This window comes from Melozone crissalis, unplaced genomic scaffold (assembly GCF_028551555.1).
Source record: "Melozone crissalis strain CALT ecotype California unplaced genomic scaffold, PUWL_Pcris_2 ptg000013l_1, whole genome shotgun sequence".
In the NCBI taxonomy this organism is placed as follows: Eukaryota; Metazoa; Chordata; class Aves; order Passeriformes; family Passerellidae; genus Melozone; species Melozone crissalis.
The window spans coordinates 6,271,867-6,289,081 of NW_026535791.1; the positions used below are offsets into that span (position 1 = coordinate 6,271,867).

The 17,215-nt window shown below is 36.3% G+C and overlaps 1 protein-coding gene across 4 annotated transcripts in view; it reads left to right on the top strand.

Annotated features, from left to right (window-relative positions):
• PAN3 (poly(A) specific ribonuclease subunit PAN3) overlaps positions 1–17,215 on the top strand; it is a 79,053-nt gene that overhangs the window by 11,759 nt on the left and 50,079 nt on the right. For all 4 annotated transcript variants that reach the window (XM_054272143.1, XM_054272145.1, XM_054272144.1 and 1 more), the window contains exons 2-5: positions 1,267–1,388; positions 10,273–10,339; positions 12,315–12,385; positions 14,463–14,525. In XM_054272143.1, coding sequence (XP_054128118.1) covers positions 1,267–1,388; positions 10,273–10,339; positions 12,315–12,385; positions 14,463–14,525 — 323 coding nt within the window. The remainder of the gene's footprint in view (positions 1–1,266; positions 1,389–10,272; positions 10,340–12,314; positions 12,386–14,462; positions 14,526–17,215) is intronic.

The window sequence follows — 17,215 nt, forward strand, 5'->3', positions numbered from 1 at the left end:
GAGTGCAGCTGGACAGTGTTTCCTTCTGTCTGTGCTGTGCGTGCTACTCATCATCCTCTTCCAGCCCTTCCTGTGGTTACGTATGACTGTACTTCTTTTGCTGTTTCCTGTGCCTAGCGCATGGAAATGGCTCACCAGGTTATGCAGTCTGTTTTGGAGGGAAGATTCCTGTTCTGTTGAAAATTGAGGGTTTATAGTATGCATTCCTTAAGCTGTGCCACTGAGTTGCATTTTATTTCCTTTGAGGGTTAGGGTCAGGAAGTCGTTTCCGGGTGTCACCACCTGGCTGCGAGTCCTCCCAGAAGTTCAAGTTGGATAGTTTGGTACAGGATGTTCCTCTGAGTTGGATGTGTGCCTTCCTACCATGAAGCTGCCCATTACTCACGCCTGTTGGCTCGCAGTGGCCTGGCCATACTGATGAGTGCCTTTATAATTTACTGTGGGTGCTTTTACAGAAGGTTCATTTGAACTGCAGCTTGCATACCATTGTATGCATACCATTTTTCCCCTGTCGAAGTAATACCTGCTTGAAGGTTTTGTGTTAATTATGACAGCTTCTTGTTTTCTTTATAACTTTTTAGTATTGAATTTATTTATATGTGGTTAAAGTTTTGTATGTCGGACCCTTGTTTCAGTGGGATGAATATCTTCTTGCATCTTTCACACTTGCTTTCAATCTAAGGGATTTTTTTGGCTACATTTCAGGAAATTGTTGCCACTTGACAAAGAATGAGATGATGAAAATTGTCTTAAGCTCTTAAGGAAGCATTTAAAGTGTTTGTGCTTTAAAGAGTTTGAGATATTTTCAAGTGTGCATTTTCTATGTGTTACCCTTTAAAAGAACCAGCGCATCCGGTTCCAGACTCTACCTAACACATATATTTTCATGAAGGGCATGCAAGAATATGGGTCTTCATAAAATAAGCTTGCCTTCTAGCTTTTTAAATGGATTTATTTTCTTTTTGATATCATTATTGTCCTTGTTATGCTTGTTTCTGAAGTTCAGACTCCTCATTGCTTTTCTGCATTTGTGCTGTAACTTCATGCTACAAATGCTCTCATTTAGCAACCTCTTTCATTAACTCCCTTTTTCATGGTATGCACTATTTTGTTTTTGGTTGTTTTGCTGAGAAAACAGTAGTACCATATTCTGTTCCCCTCTGGGGAAAAAAAATAAAAGTCAATACATATAATAGATCTTAGTGAATAAACCCATGGCTAAGGAAACGTTTTCTGAGGCTTTATTTTTTTCTCTTTTCTTTTTAGTTCCCGGAATGGATGGTGGTGGGTTAGCTGATGCTAATCTGACAGATTCATACTTTAGCACCAGCTTCATTGGCGTTAATGGATTTGGAAGTCCTGCTGAAACCAAGTATCCCATGATGCAGGTAATAGCAGTGATTTGTATAATGTTTCATTAGTTCCAGTGTTCTGGTGTTACACCAAAAAGGGAAAAGTGCTCAAGAGGCAGGACAAATGGAGCCTTCTGGAATGTATCATCTTGTATGATATACAAATGATACATTCACATTAATTTTGCAAATGGACATGAAACAGTATTATTGCTTTAAAATTAATTTGGTTTTATTTGCATTTACCTGAGCTGTTGTTTTGAGCTTTGCTGCATACATTAATTCTGTGTTAGGTTTCTTTTCTGAATGTGACTTTCTAGATTTCCTTTTAGGCTCATAGCTTTTGATAGCCTTTTGCTAAATATATAAAGTTCAGGTTTTAAAACTTTTCAAAGACCCAAAGTCATTGAAGGAAGATGTGAACTGTCAAGCCTGAAATTGCTAGGCAAAACTTTCAGAATTTGTCAACTCAGACTCTGGTGTGGTATGTTGAATTCATATTTAAATGTCCTGAAATGTTTCCTTGTATTTATAGTGTTCTGTAGAGGTTGGCATAGGAACTCCCATGAGGTGGAATTTATTGTGTAGGTAGTATTATGGAAAATTTGCAACAAAAGTCTGTCGTATTTAAAACCTAAATGAATATCTACTGAATTAACACACAAAGTATTACAATAATTCCCTCAAAATGTTATGCATTTTAAAAGAAGCACAGTCCCTGAAAGAAGATGGTCTGTCCTGTAGTAAACAAAGCAACCTCTGGTAAATGAGAGAGTATGAGTCAAACAGTTCACACTGAGTCCTGACAACAACTCTCTTCTTTTATATCGAGGAAACTCTCCTTGTGAGGTTACTTTGATCTCAATTGTGGCTGTATAATGGATTGAAAAATAACTCAGCAAAAGGTGGGAATTAATTAGGTGTGTTCCTTTTTTTTCTGTTGGTTGGTTCGTTGTTTTTTTTTGCTGCATGTTTTCAAGGAGACTGGATTTTCTTATTCGACAGAATTGCAGAAGTATGGAAATGTTTTCCTGACAATTATGCATGATTTAAAAAGAACAATTTTAACCTCTGATTCTGAAGTGTACTATTGAAGCTGACAGTTACAAATTTTTGTATAACTGAGGTCCTATAATTTTAACACCAAGTCATTATGTTTTGTATCCTTAAACTGTATTCTACAGAAATACTAGTGTCTTTCTAAACACTAGTTTTTAGGTATAACTGTTTCTTCTAGAAAGACAGACATGCAAGTAAAGTATGCGTCTAACATGAATGCTCATGGGATTTTTAAAGACTTTACTAATGCCTGAGATTACAGTCAAGGCATTATTGTTTCTCTTTGGGAAGAAATCAATGTGCCTCTTGCCCATTGGAGGACAAGGAAAATTACTTTGGAAGTAGGATTTTATTGGTGTTGAGAATGTGCTTACAGGCATCAAACTACAGTTTGAAAAGCATTCCTGTATTGATTTTTTTCCTTTGAATCCTGTAATTTAAGTTCTTGTTTACAAAGGTAATGCTGTCTGTTTTGATTGTGTGTCAGCTTCTAGGTTAAGTACATACTGATAAAGTTCAGCCACGTGGAATGAGATTTTCTGTGTCATTCAGCCCTGTAGAGAACAAGGCAATGGAGAAATTTTAGTGGGTTTGACTTCAAATAATACTAGTCATTTATGGTTTGGAATAGAGATTTTGAATCTGGTAGATTGGTTATTGTGTCAAGGATCTACCTCTTGCTTGCTTTCTCTGAAAATTTGCACAGATTTTGTCAATTGATTAAACCTTTGCAGAACTGGTTTATATGGATCCACTGGAGACTTCCTAGATGTTAAATAATTTCCCAGAGATGTAATCTGCACTGACAAGTTCTAGCTTGAGTACATTTTTGTAGTTGCAGCTCTGGCATAATCTAGGCCTTGACTGAACTCGGAGCAGGAACACTGATCAGCTTCATTTCCCTCTTACCTTTCTTCCCCTTCAGACTGAAGCAGCATGGAAGTGGATCTATATTTAATGAAAGAGCTGTATCTGTGTTAATTAGAGCAGAGGGGTGAGTGAGGGAAAAGAAACTTATACTGTGGGCTTAGAGAAGCTGAGCTGAAGATAAGTAAAGAAGAAACCAGGAAAGATTGAGCAAAGGGACTGAAGCAGAGAGGAGATCTTGGCGGGGCACTCACAGAATGGGGACTGGAATGGTAGAAATACAATACACAGAAACTGAAAACAAATTTTCATAATGTAAAGGTGGGACAAAGTAGGGTGGAGAGAACAAATCCATGTTCCTATTTCTCTCCAGGTTCTCGAATCAGACTGAAGATGCTAAAAGTTTAGTGTTCTGCCATCAATGAAACATCAGATGTCTACTGTAAAATAGTTCATTAACTCCCAGTTTTGCTTTTGCACATGGAAACATCGGTTCCATCTGAGTTACTTTGTCATCTCTGGTGAATCTGTGTAGTTCACAAATAGATGCAGTGAGGCAAGCTCTTCTGCTAGTTTTTTAAAGCTGGGAAATTGCACAAACATGCAAGAAAACACACTAATAGAAAAACAGTAGTAAGATGCAGCAAGATGTTAGGAAATGGTAAGTTTAGGTTGCTGTTGCAGCCTTGCAGTTATATTTAGAGGTCATAATGTTGCGTAATTTTTTTTCAGTGGGAAAATTATTAGTGGGACTTTCTTAGAACACAAGATGTGTGGTACATCCATGTGTATTGAGCATCTGTTTGATACTTGATTAAATGTTCATCATATGGTTCTGTGCTTTATTCCTGCATGCTGTTTGCATCCTTGTGAAGACTCTTAGTTGGCAGTGCACTTTTGGGTACCATTACAATTATTCCATCAAACTTCATGCAGTGCTTTCTGTATGAAACAGGGAAGTAGTCTAGATTTTATGGATGCATAGGATAAAAAAGGATGGCAATTAAACAATACTGCAACAGTGCTGGCAAACAAGAGACCTGAGTTTTTGAAACTAATCTTTACAGTTGGAAGGTCAAGAATGCAACTAATGACCACCAGTAAAATACTTGGTTCAAGTTGCTTAACTGATATCACTCTAGCAAGGATAGTGAAAAAGTCAGTCTCTTCAGGGTATTTCTCATTTCTGTTACCATGAAATAATCTTTCTGCTGTCCTTGTTTTATTCACTATATATCTCTCAACATAATCGTCAGGTATTCAGTTGATGAGTTGTCTTGACCATTCCTATCTAATCTCCAGAATGTGTTTGTCATGTGCAGGGCATAAAACAGGTTTGTTGAAAAGTGTATGTGGTTGCATGTGTTTGGGTTATCATAATGCATATATAATGGAACCAGACTGCATCAAGCAAATCTATATCAAAGTTTGCAGTTACCACATTTTTGTGTGCAGTGCCTGAGCTCTAAGACTCAGTGTTAAGTAAGCAGCAGAAGGGAGGAAAGTTGATTTTATCATGATGAATTGGGAGTGGATGTGCTGCTTTGACCATAAATAATGTATATGAATAGTTGTCAACATTTCTGTAGAATGGCTATTTCTGACTTTCAGATTTCATTTATATCTGTGGAAGAATATTTTACAAGATCTTGAACATATCATTGGGCTTACATTAGTGATGAAGATGCAATTAATGGCAATATTCTCTTTGCAGTGTGGAAAACAGAGTAAAAGTACATGGCACAGCTCATAAGAGGCAGGATTTTTGAAGTGATTGTAATTCTTCCATTTTCTTCCTTTCTGAAAAATACCTCTTTGCCTCATCCTTCCACTCCTCTTACTTCAAAGGTCTTTGCTGATGGTCAACATTTCATTGCCCCCATCATCTTCTGTTGTTACTTAGTTTCCTATTGACTAATAGTCTTCTGTCCTCACTGGTTTGTGTTTTTCCATAAGACTGTTTGTTTCACGTCTCTTCTTCCCTGAATCTGCATATACTTTCATACACTATATTAACAGTTTTGTTTTCCATCTTGCCAAAGCACTTTTTTTCTGTTTTCCCCTTCTCTCAGTGATACTAACTGACTGCAGAGCAAGCCTGTGCAACACATGGTCCACAGGCTGCATGCTGTCCTCAAAGCTGTTTTTTTTTTTCTTTTTGCCATAGCAGCAGCTGCCAAGAGACAGTCAGAGGTGTGGTTCAAAAGGCAGCTCGCGGCTTTTGGCTTTCCCAGCAGTGAAGAGGCAGGAGCTGGCTGGCTGGGATGCCTCTAATGCTTGGCTGTTTGCTCAGTGCATGCCACTTGGTTGGCTGGTGTCACTGTTCCTGTGGCATTAGTGCTGCCCTTTGACTAACTCGACCAAAGATGCAGGTGGCGTGGAAAGAAGCTTTAACAATATTGTGTTGGGCTGCTGAAAGGCTCTTATAGCAGGATGAGGCAGAGAAGTATCTTGATGTTAAGACTTCTCACTTTTTATTAGAACTGAGCAGCTTGGTTGTAAGAGCATATAACAGTAGAAGGTGCCTTCATCCATGGTGCTTCACAGGAGTCTGGTTTTCTTTATTTTGATGGGATGAGATTTATAACTATGTGGATTCCATTGGACTGCAGGTTATATAGAAAGGAAGAATCTTAAGTTCTCAGTAAATCATCTTAATTGAAATAGGAAGGGAGTAACAGTCTTCAGCATTAAAATTGGCAATGCCAAGCAATGGAAAATTGGTTTTGCTTGCTTTCACCATGCAAATGTTGGTGTACTAAGCATTCTTGAATAGCCTGAGAAGTAGCAACCATGCTTACTTCAAAGCCTTGCAGCTGAATAAACACAAAGACCTTTGTTGCCATTGCTGCATCTGCCAACAGTCGAGTAATAAAACTCTCCTTATAGCACAGAAGCTTGTAAATGTCTTCAGTTTTAACTGTTGAGAGCTGAGTGGAACTACAGATGTGCTATTTTAAATATAAAATTATGCTGTTGTTTTCATAATGCTTTCTGAAGAAATCCAGTTGCTTTCGTTTCAGCTGTTGAGTGGGTCATTCTGTAGATGGTGTCATGTGTGCTGTCAAAGACAGGTTTTAGATTTTTTAAAAAGAAAAGCAAAAAATATCACCCTGTGTAGGTCACAGAATCTGACAACTAAATAAGGTCATAGCCAAACAAATAAATCTTAATCTTTTGCAGAATGACTGTTTGTACTCCAATCAACATTATTCTGAAAATTTTAAAGAAATATTCTGAAATACAATTCCAGTAAAACAGTAGTAAGATGAAGAGACTAGATTGTGACATACTGCAAAATATTTTCAGGTTGTATGCTTAGCACTGTGGAATGACCATTAGGAAAATCCTTACTTTTTCAGGATTAGGGCATGGAATATAGAGAAAAAGAGGAATAAATATAATCTCTTACATATTTTGGAGAAAAGAAATGGCAGAGAAAAAAAAGGAGAACCAGTCACTTCAAGATAAGTGTTATAAGCTATGTAAAACTAGATCTAATTGTCTGCATCAAAGTTTTATTCATGCTTTATCTTGATGAGAACTTTGTAATATACACTTGAGGGAGATGAAATTAAAGCATACTTGCCTTAAGTGCAGCTATAATCTTGGGGATTGTTACTGAGTATTGAAGGGTGGAGGCAAGGTGGTATGTTCCTTTTAGAAAGTGGGAATGTTTGTTGTAACATTTTTCTTAGTGTACTACACAGAGGAAGTGGACTGCCTGAAGTAAAACGTTGCTAAAAGGTCAGGGGTGGTGATCCTTCCCTTCTGTCCAGCAGTGGTGAAGTCACACGTGGAGTGCTGGGCTTCTCAGTACGGTGGAGACAGGGATGTATTGAAAAGAGTCCAGTGAAGGGTCACAAAGAGGATGTGGGTCTTGGAGCCTCCCTCCTGTGAGGGAAAGCTAAAACAGAAACAACTTTTAACTTCCTTTAAAGGGAGAAGGGCAGGACATATGCCAGCAATCCTAGTTGAATTTTGAGTACCGTTTAAAGAACCTCAGCAAATCATAGCAATAGGCAGGTAGAGAAAAGAAGTTTGTGGAAATGAGTGTTTTACTTGGTTATCAGAAAGTTGACTTTCTATGTTAACTCCCATATGATAAAAGCTCTGATGTAGTAAAACAGTCTGAAGTTCTCATATGTGTGTGCTTACATTCTCTGTCAGGCTTAATATTTAATTTTCTTCCTTGTTAATGGTTGCTTTTGTCTTTCTGGAGCTTTCATCCCTTGGGTTTGAGCTGCTTACAATCTTCTTGAAATTGAGTTTGTGTGAAAAATAGTTCAGTGTCATTAGAAGAGGTTGATAAGTGTTATTTAAAATCAAAGCTGCCTTCAGGAAACCACAGCAAACAGCTCTTGTGTGTTCTTCTAATTTTTTTTTTTTCTTTCAAGACTTTTTTGGTAAAAATGACATACAGGAGTAGCCTTCATTAAGACTAAATGCATTTGGGTAGTGGCAGAAATCTTAATATTAAAACAGTTTAAAAAGCCTTTACTGATTACATGCAGGTCTTCTATGAATAATGTTAAGGTAAGAAACTTGTGCATGTGTAGTAAAAGTGGCCAAAATGAAAAATTCATGAATGTGATGGAGGTTTCTAACTATTCAAGGTGCAGGTTACAAACAGTTGTTAATGCAAAGGCTGCCCAAGCTTTGGTTTTTCAGAAACCTTGTGTGTGTAAGATGTGTTTGCACCTTGAATGGGAACTTGACTTTGTAAAAGCACAGCTGATGCTCACAGGTTTGGGTTGCACTGTGCTTTCAGAATCCAGAACAATATGCTCTGTTGCAGTCTGCCTTGTGTGCACTGTATGTTCTCAGTGATTGTGTCAGCCCAGGTTTTCATCATTGCAGGCTCCTGTTCCCGTTGAAAGTCTGTTGGCTGAATATTTAATTCCTGGACCTGAGGATGGTGAATATTGATGGAATAAAAGTGCTTTGTTCCACGTTTAACCTATGCGTTTAATACCGGCTTTGATACCAGCACAGTTCTCAATATCATATTTAGTCTTATTTCAAGAAATCATGACCTTTTGCATTAAAGTTATTATTAAATCTGGTATTATAAGTGGACATTAATACTATTTTTTTCTTCACCTGCACAAATCTTGTGCAAATCTGAAAGGTTCCGTTTAGGAAATTTCTTCTTAAACCCCATTGTTTTATGAGGATCGGTGTGGATGTCTCAAATGCCTAAAAAACCTTGCATAATAGGGATGCTTTTAAAATTTTTGTGACAAACTATTCAACTTCTTTCCATTGCTTAGGAAGGGAATATGATGTATGATTACTTGAGCTACTATAATATTTTGGTGTATGTTTATTCTTATTTTGATGATTGTGAGCAATTGGATGAGTGTCCTTGAATTTGAACAAAGTTTGTCAATTTAGTGTGTGCCTCTCAAAGCAGTATCTTGTTTTGTAAAAATAAGTCGACTTTGTTTCATCATGCCTTTGGTGTATAGAATTGTTTATCACTTAAGCAGTTAGTGATGTATGTATTGTCTGGTCAGTATGTTTGGGAGAAAGAGACAGGTGACATCAAAATATAGAAAGAGCACATGGCAAACAGCTTGAAGTCTTGAAAAAGTTGCAGGTTTATGTGCTATTTATGTGTTGTAAGCATTCCATGTGAAAGCTACTTTACACCATCTATTCCTTTAGATACAGGTTTTAAAAGCAGCAGCTCCTGGTGATGTTTGTGGTGCTCTGAAAACTGCAAGTGATGGGAGTCTTGAATTGCAGTAGGTTTACAGTTCTACCATAATGGATAGCACTCCCGCTTCTGTTGGTTGTCCTCTGTTCTTACCAAAATTATTCCAGAATATTGATCTTTGTGGTCAACAATTAGATGAAATGGCAGTGAAGTATAACATAGTAAGCTTCCTGCCATTTGCCACCAGCATTGAGACTGGCTATGGAGAAATATAACTGTAAAGAGCAGCTCCAGTGACCAGTTCTGAGTCAGTTTGTGTCTAGACTACTAAATGAAACATGCCTGGAAACTTTCCTTGATGCTTAGGGCCAGCTGGCACGAAAGTGCCTGTTTGTGCTGGTGTGTGCTCACCCACTAAAGCAGAGTCTGCATGCAAACCGTCAATTTGAAGGATTCTCAAACCTTTTCACTGCTGAATAGTGCCTGGAAATTGGCTGGGAGACTCTGGGTTGATGTGGGCCAAAAGCATGCCAGGGAGTATTTTAACAAATTAGTGGTTGTCTCTCTCAGTGATCAAGAACACTTCCTGACCTTGCCTTCCTTTTCTTCTCACACTTTTTCTTCCTGTTGGGGAGCTGGTGAAAGAAAGGTGAAAGAATAAGCAGGAGTAAGAAGACCCTTTAAAACTTCTCTATGAAAGAAGCAGTAGCTCTTAGAGCAGCACTGCTTCACTTTAGTGAAGTTTGTTGCTGGCTAATATCTTTAGAGGAATGCAGGAGAATCGAGTGGAACCTAGGAGGAGTGTTAGAAGGGTTTCAGATGTCCTGCTGACTTGGAGGAATCGGATGCTTTGCTGAAAGATCTCAAAAGGTTCTTTTATTTTAAAAGAGTCTATCAAATATTTAAGTATTTTTCATTGGAGAAGTTTCATGTCATGGTGATAGTATTTTAAAGGGAGTAGTTGTTTCAGGAATGCAGTGTGAAAGACTGCTTTAAAGAGATAAGTAATTGTCTTATCTAATGTTGTCACAACATGCAGGAAGAGAACCATAGGCTTGGTCGCTCCTCTTCATTTAGAAGAAATTAATGAAGATAGTGTTTTCATTTGAATATACAGTAACTTTAGGTTTGAATTTCTGTTGTGCAAAATCGTTTATTTTACTAAACATTTTTGTCAATTACAAGTCTGTTTGCTCACTGTGTTTACTAAATGGGGAATGAGCACAAGTTTCATGGGCTACCCTTAAAACTTTCTAAAGGTCATCCCCATTGCCCTCACTTAATCTTTAAGGCTTTATTTTACACGTACACTTTCATCTTTTGTTTTTACAGAGGATGACAAATAGCAGCAGCTCCCCTAGCCTTCTCAATGACAGTGCCAAGCAGTATGCAGGCCATGGTAAGTATGTTTCAAGTAATACATATAAAAGTATGTTGGCAAATTTGAGAGATTGACAAAACTGAGGCTTAAGGGAGTGCTACTTGTTCTCAGATTTTGAGATACAGCAAAACTTTATTTTTTAACAATGGTATAAGGAACTCATAAATTTTTAGCTTTCTCTTTGCTGTAGGGGAAAAACTTAGTCATTATCAGTCTTGTCACTTCAAGTGAAATGTTAGTTTGGATATCCACTGTAAAACACCGATAGCTTAAGCATTTGTGTTGCTTCACTATAGTATCCCTTTTTATGATGCTTCTTGGGTAAGTTATTGTGTGGGATTAGTGTACAGGTGTTTTCTGTTAAATTTAGGGTGTGTGGATTTTGTGAAATGTCACATAACTGCTGATTTTTAATAGCTATTCAGTTTTGTGTTGCAGGCAGTACTTTGCCTCTTATAATTTTTTTCCTTGCTATAGGAACATGTTTTATATACATGGTTTTCAGCTGAAGAAAATGTCTTGATAGTATTGAGCTTTGTAATGTGCTCTTCAGAATCACTACAGATTATTTCAGCTGTGGTTGTTAAATTAAGAACTTTAAAGAAGGAGGGTACTGCTCCCTTATGGCAAGGGCATACATTTAAAATAAATTTCTGCTTTGAAAATTGCTGTTGAAATTATGCTAGAACTCCATTTGCATGTCTGACCCTGCAGCTAGTCTACTTACTAGGATTATAATTTAGGCATGGTAGTTACTACTATAAAATTAACTTTCTTGAAAGACACAATTGGTGGGTATTTTCTAGTTTTTTCTTCCTAGTTTATTTCCAGTAGGCTTTGAGATTAACTCTGCTTCTTTTGTCCCACTGAATAATTAGCTATTCAAGGCAGTGGAGGTCTCCAGTTCTAAATGCAGTCAGAGTTTGACTGTGATAGGCCAAATAGTAATGGTGATGCATGTCAAAGAGAGAAACCACACCAACTTTTAGAAATCATTTTAAATTTTGTCATATCTCAGATCCTTCTCCCTCCCTCTCCCTGGCTCTGCCAAGCAGTGCTTAATTTGTAGAATTGCCCTTGTAAGGAATACTTATTGTTGAACAAATGCAAGATAAATTCTCTGTTAAGAATTTAATGTTGAAGAAAGTGTTTCATCAAAACACCAATGTTTACAGCCGGCAGTCATCTGCCAATTTGACAGTTTTAGCCATGTAGTTTGGAGTTTTAAGTTGCATCTGTGAATGTTGTACAGTTTGTGATACTTCCACTTGGAAAAGATGAATAGGAACAAAAAAAAAGGCAATAAAAAGTTAATGGAATGTGGACTTCTGCTATCCTTGATTTTGATTTAAATTTGATGTGCAGAACAGTGACAGGACAAGCAATAGTCACATCATTATTTGTAAGATCGTTAAACAGAAGATTGCTAATATCAGGTAACTGGAGATCATAGAATCATAGGATCATAGGATCTTTTATGCTGGAAAAGACTTTTTAAGATCCAGTCCAACTGTTATCCCAGCGCTGCCAAGTGCACTGCTAAAGCTTTTCCTCAGTACTACATTTACACAATCCCCCTAGGGATGGTGACTCATGCACTTGCCCTGGGCAACCTCTTCCAATGCTTGTCAGGCCTTTCAGAGGATCTCCTGGTGAATTGGAAACGTTGTAATGTATCATCTACAGGGTTAAAAATGACATGCAAATGTAAGGAGCACTTAGAACAGGTTTTCTGATCAGATGAAGGCTGTGAAATGTTAGGTAGCCTTTAAATAGTGTCAACAGCAATTAAACATACTGAATTCTGTTAATGAGCACCATTTCAATTAAGCAGTTGCACAGAATCTAATAAATGCTGGGAGTTTTAGCAGTGTGATTGCTAAACTTAGCTTTGTCAAAAGGATTTTTTCCATACAGAAGTAAGTTAAAAATATAAAATTTCTTTTAGTAGCGTGTATATATGTAACACCTTGGTTTTACATTGGTTTTATAGATCCACTAACTTCACCAAATTCATCCTTGTTTAATGACTTTGCTGCCCTCAGCGTATCTCAAAGGAGAAAGGTAGGCAACAACTAAATCATAAGTAGCATATTTATGTATGAGTTGACAGGGAAGAAGATCTGGAATAACTTGAAATACTGCATGAAATAAGGATAATTCTTCTGATGTTACTAGATTTATTTTAATGTGTTGCTGCTGATATAAATAAGATCTTACTACTTCATTTTTGCTACATCAGATCAGACTGCTGCTGCTGATAAGAAATACTCCAGGCACTTGTAAACTAAAGTTTATAGAATATGAAACTTAGTATGTAGCCCATTGAATCTGGAAACAAATTATTTTTATTCTAGTGAGGGACATGTGATCTGCAAGCCTTTATGGGAGCAAGTTCAGAATACGTTAAGAATCAATTCTCCCATTTATTTGTACATAATATGATAATAATTAACAGTTTGAAATGCATTTAGATTAAAAGATGCTGTTATCATTGGGAAGCGAGGGTTTGGGGTTTTTTTCCATCCCTCTAATTTGTATTGAGAAATCTTTCTTTTGCTGAGGGCTAGGCAACATCTTCAAACATCTTTGACCTGCAGCTGTGCAAGTTGTGGTGTTTTCCAGCTATACACTCAGAGGCTGAAATAAGAGACAAAATTTTGATTACATGAGAGTTTTGTCTCATTTTCATGAACTGTCACTTACCAAAACCAGACATTATCTTATCCCAACCAATTATTAAGTTTTATTTTCACTGATGACTTTCATGTTCTCTACTTATTAGCCACATTATCCTCAGCTTTCATGTAATAAATAATAAAAGCAAGCTACATCAGTATGTTCTGCATTATTCCTTCAGGTGAAGATTGAGCTTAAAGATAATTGCTATAGTTGGTCCATCACACTGTTTTTTAAATATAAATGGTGTTGTTGAACATTAATTTTCTAATAATATGATGTCTCCAAACTACATGGAATATTATCTGCATTACTCTTTTCCTTAATGCCAGTACAGTGTGCTGGAAGTTGGATGTAAAGAAGTAAAAATGTGTTGCTTATCCCCTTGCTAAGGCTGGTAAAAATGAAAAATAATTGTACATTCCTCCTTAACACAGGCATTGAGAGCCAATATATACACATGTGTATGTATATACCTGGGTGTCAATTTTTGCTTGTGTATGAACCACATGCACCAAAGAAAATAAGCTGTCAAATGGAAGTATTGCAAGAATGACTGCTGTCTCTGAAATTTGAAATTAAGCAGTACAAAGTGAAAACAAACCAATTAATGTTTGCTTGTAAAACACAAATACCTCAAAACTCAAATAGTATTTCACAGTGCTTTCTGACTTAATGCATTCTTTCCTCAAGAAAAAGAAGCAAATTAAGGCACTGGCTGCTAAAATAGTATTAAGAGTAAGTTTTAGCTGTGAAATTCTTTAACTTGTTTTTTTTTTTAGTTAGCATTTCAGCTATAACTGGCATTAATTGAAAGATGTTTGTATTTTTCTTTGCATTTTAATTTACTTTTGTTATGACTGCTATTTTGTAATGTATTATGGTATTAAAGGTTGTTAAGTACTAGTAATGGGGAAGTATTGATAAAATACTACTTGAGCTGTGTAAATCTAGGCATCCAGGCTCCCTCTATAGTCAGCACAGGGAGATGAGTAGTTTAGAAACATTTAGCTTTCTCTGAGAAAAATTCTTTGGAAATGACCAGATGTTGGTGATTGCTTTAAGTGGACAAAAATTTGTGGCTAAAGTTATGAGAAATTAATAAGTTTTGTGACAGACTTTTGCTGCCAGTCAATACATTGCGAGTAGTTGTGATGTAGTTTTTATATATTTTTAGTACCTCTATTGCAATATTCAAATTGTCTGAAGTGATTTTCTTAAACGCACTAAACACTTGAGAGCCAGGTATTTAAAACCTTGTGTGATTCCCCTCTACCCCATTAACTGGAGTTTGTTTAGAGCTCGAACAATGGGGTTTATTAGGCCACTGCTTGGTGCCTGCTGTATAAAGGGAGCCTTGGTGACTAGTTCAAATGTATGTGTTTACAACATCTACTGTTTGAAAAACTCTCCATTATCTTACTAAGAGCCCAAGTCTAAGGTTTTGTTTGTTCTGAACTAGCTGGCAAAACCAGCATTTCCTTCGTTTATCACTGACTTGGAGGACAGATATAATACAGTTGTGGTAAGTGAATAAAGAACAATTGCTTTCTTTTAAAAATATCACAATTCTGATTTGTAATATTTTGAAGTATTAAGTTATTTGGAACTATGTAAAACCTGCATGTTTGTGTTGTGTAAAACTGAATAGTTTCTGTAAGAGCATGTACTATGTAGTTCTGTTAAGCAAGTTTATTGTCTCTGGATATTGCTGATCATGTTATGCTGGCAGCCCTTTAATAATGGGCAAGCCATATGGAGAAATATTTGAGATCAATAAAATACTAAACATAAGTTGATGATTGTAATTCTGAATATCCATACTTTTTAATTAGGCAGTATTTTTGAAGCTAGTTAATATGACTGAGCTGTTTAATTTGCTTTTGATTATTTGATATTTAGAGCCATTCTACTTTCTGGTCAAAAAGTAAGCATAGTCCTTGAATTTTTATGAACATTCTTGAGATAATTATCTCTGTTTAGAAGTTATTAAACTGCATTTCAATTTTAGATTTCAGGAAAGCTAAGATTACTGTTTAAAGACATTTTTATAGGATACTTAAAATGAAATCAAAGGAGCTAAGTATTTCAGTAGATGGAGCCTTGGTGGAGGTTCTGTCAACTGTAAAACCTTCTGGATTTACTGTCTGGTTGTTGTAACTCCACATGCAGTAAGACAAGCAACCCTAAAGTGAATTTCCTATAAGAGATTTTTAGGTAAGTATTAATCTACAATGCACAAATAGGATTTGTGAAGCATGGAACAAAAGCTAGAGTTAGTAATAGACTAACACCCTTTCCCAAGAATAATGATGTCATGCTTATTTCATTTTTTGTCTTCAAATACATGTTATTCTTGTTAAAAATAGGGTGGCATTCTGAACTTGAATTTCCTGGATGTTTTTCCCGAGTTGACTTTAGCCATTGTCTAGAAAAGTGCTCCTCTCTAAACCTGAAATTATCTGTTTGGAAAAGTTCTTGCTTTCATTTTGGTGGTTCTGGTAAACAGTTAATAAAAACTTATGTGACATAACTGATCAGAATCTGTTGTCAAAGACATGACAGGTTAATGCACTAAGACGAAAATATATTGTGAAACATTTGTTTAGAATTGTTCTGAGACTGTTGCCACCAATCCAGGCTAAAAGGTTCCTGTACTTGTCACTGGTCAGCCTTACAGGATAGTGAAAAACAATTACTTTTACATTTTAATTTGTTTTTTCATACCTTCAATCCTCATGAAAACTGAACTCTTAAGAAAAGTTTTTAACACTGGCTTATTTCCATTTCATTTTTTTTAATTGTTCAGTCATACCTAGAGGAGGTCCATTAAGGTGAGAATAACTTCAGTTCACAGGCTGCAAGGCTGAACTAATTGCTGTACTGAACAACTCTATAAACACAATTTTATGCTGCTTTTTTTGGATTTTCAAGAAATTTTTTTCTTGAATGCCTTCCATTGGTTTTAGGTGAGTAAAGGCAAGGACAAAACCTCTTGATTAGAAAGGAAAGTATAAAAGAGATTATCTGAATTCACCTCAAACAGGGTGCAGCTGTTGAGTGCCATCTGTGGAGATTTACAGCAAGGTAGATTGGACAGCAGACTTAATTTACTTTGATCAGCGGAGATAAATGTGCATAGAAAATTATTTGAAGCAAAGACAACCTATAAGCCTAGTCTGCATAAATGCAAGCTTTTTAATGAGTATGAGAAGAGTTTTACTTCTCAAGTTAAAATAAAACAATAAAGATAACTTCAGGTCCTGTCGATATTAAATTCTTCAGACTTAAGCGGTTGCTATTTTATTTTTGTGTCCTGCCTCCCATCTAGTTTTGTTACCTGTTGGGAACCTGTATTTCTCTCCAGCTTCCTGTTTCCAGCTCCATCTTGACACCTCTGATACCTGATCATTATCTAGTTCAGTGGTGTTCATTGGAAAGCTCTATGTGCCATGTCTGGTCTTGCTGAATTTACTTTCAATGAAAATGTGTCAAGACAGTTTTCACCTTTCAGAACCTCCTGCATACAATGTCAGAAGCACGAATCATGTTCTGATGAGTTGAGGGGTAATGATCAAGCATCATGTCACTGTGTTCTGAGACAGACTGCACAGACTCTGTAATGTACCTGGGCTAAATTTATATTTCAAACCTAAATTTTTCCATCTGGGATTTATACACCCATACTACAAAAATAAAACATTATAGTTGGTGCTAAAAAAAGTTGTTGCAGCAATGCAGAAGGACTGTGCTTTATGAGACTAATGAATGTTTGTAGGTAGTACTGTGGTCTAAAATGTTTTCCAAGGATATAATATAATGTAATCTGCTTTACATTTTTTCTTGGAATAGTTAGTTATTGGAGTTGTTCCTTGGTTGTATGCTCTTGCTATCTTAGTTATTACTGTTTGGATAAATATGTATTTTTCACTTCTAAGTGTGTCATGGAAGAATATATTACTCACTTTTATTTTTGTCTGTGAATTAGTGATCATTATGATCCATAAGTCAAATTATAAAAGCCTTTCCCTTTAAAAATATGTAACACTTACATTTTGCTGCCTCATCCTTTTGTGTATTTGAAGTCAAATAACTTCAAATGTAACTGATAAGCTGGATGCATTTGTTTACATTTACAAGCTTTGTTTGATTCTTGCTATGACCAGGTGTATGTTGTCTTCAAGAGTGATTTGCAGTAAAATAATAAAAAAAAAT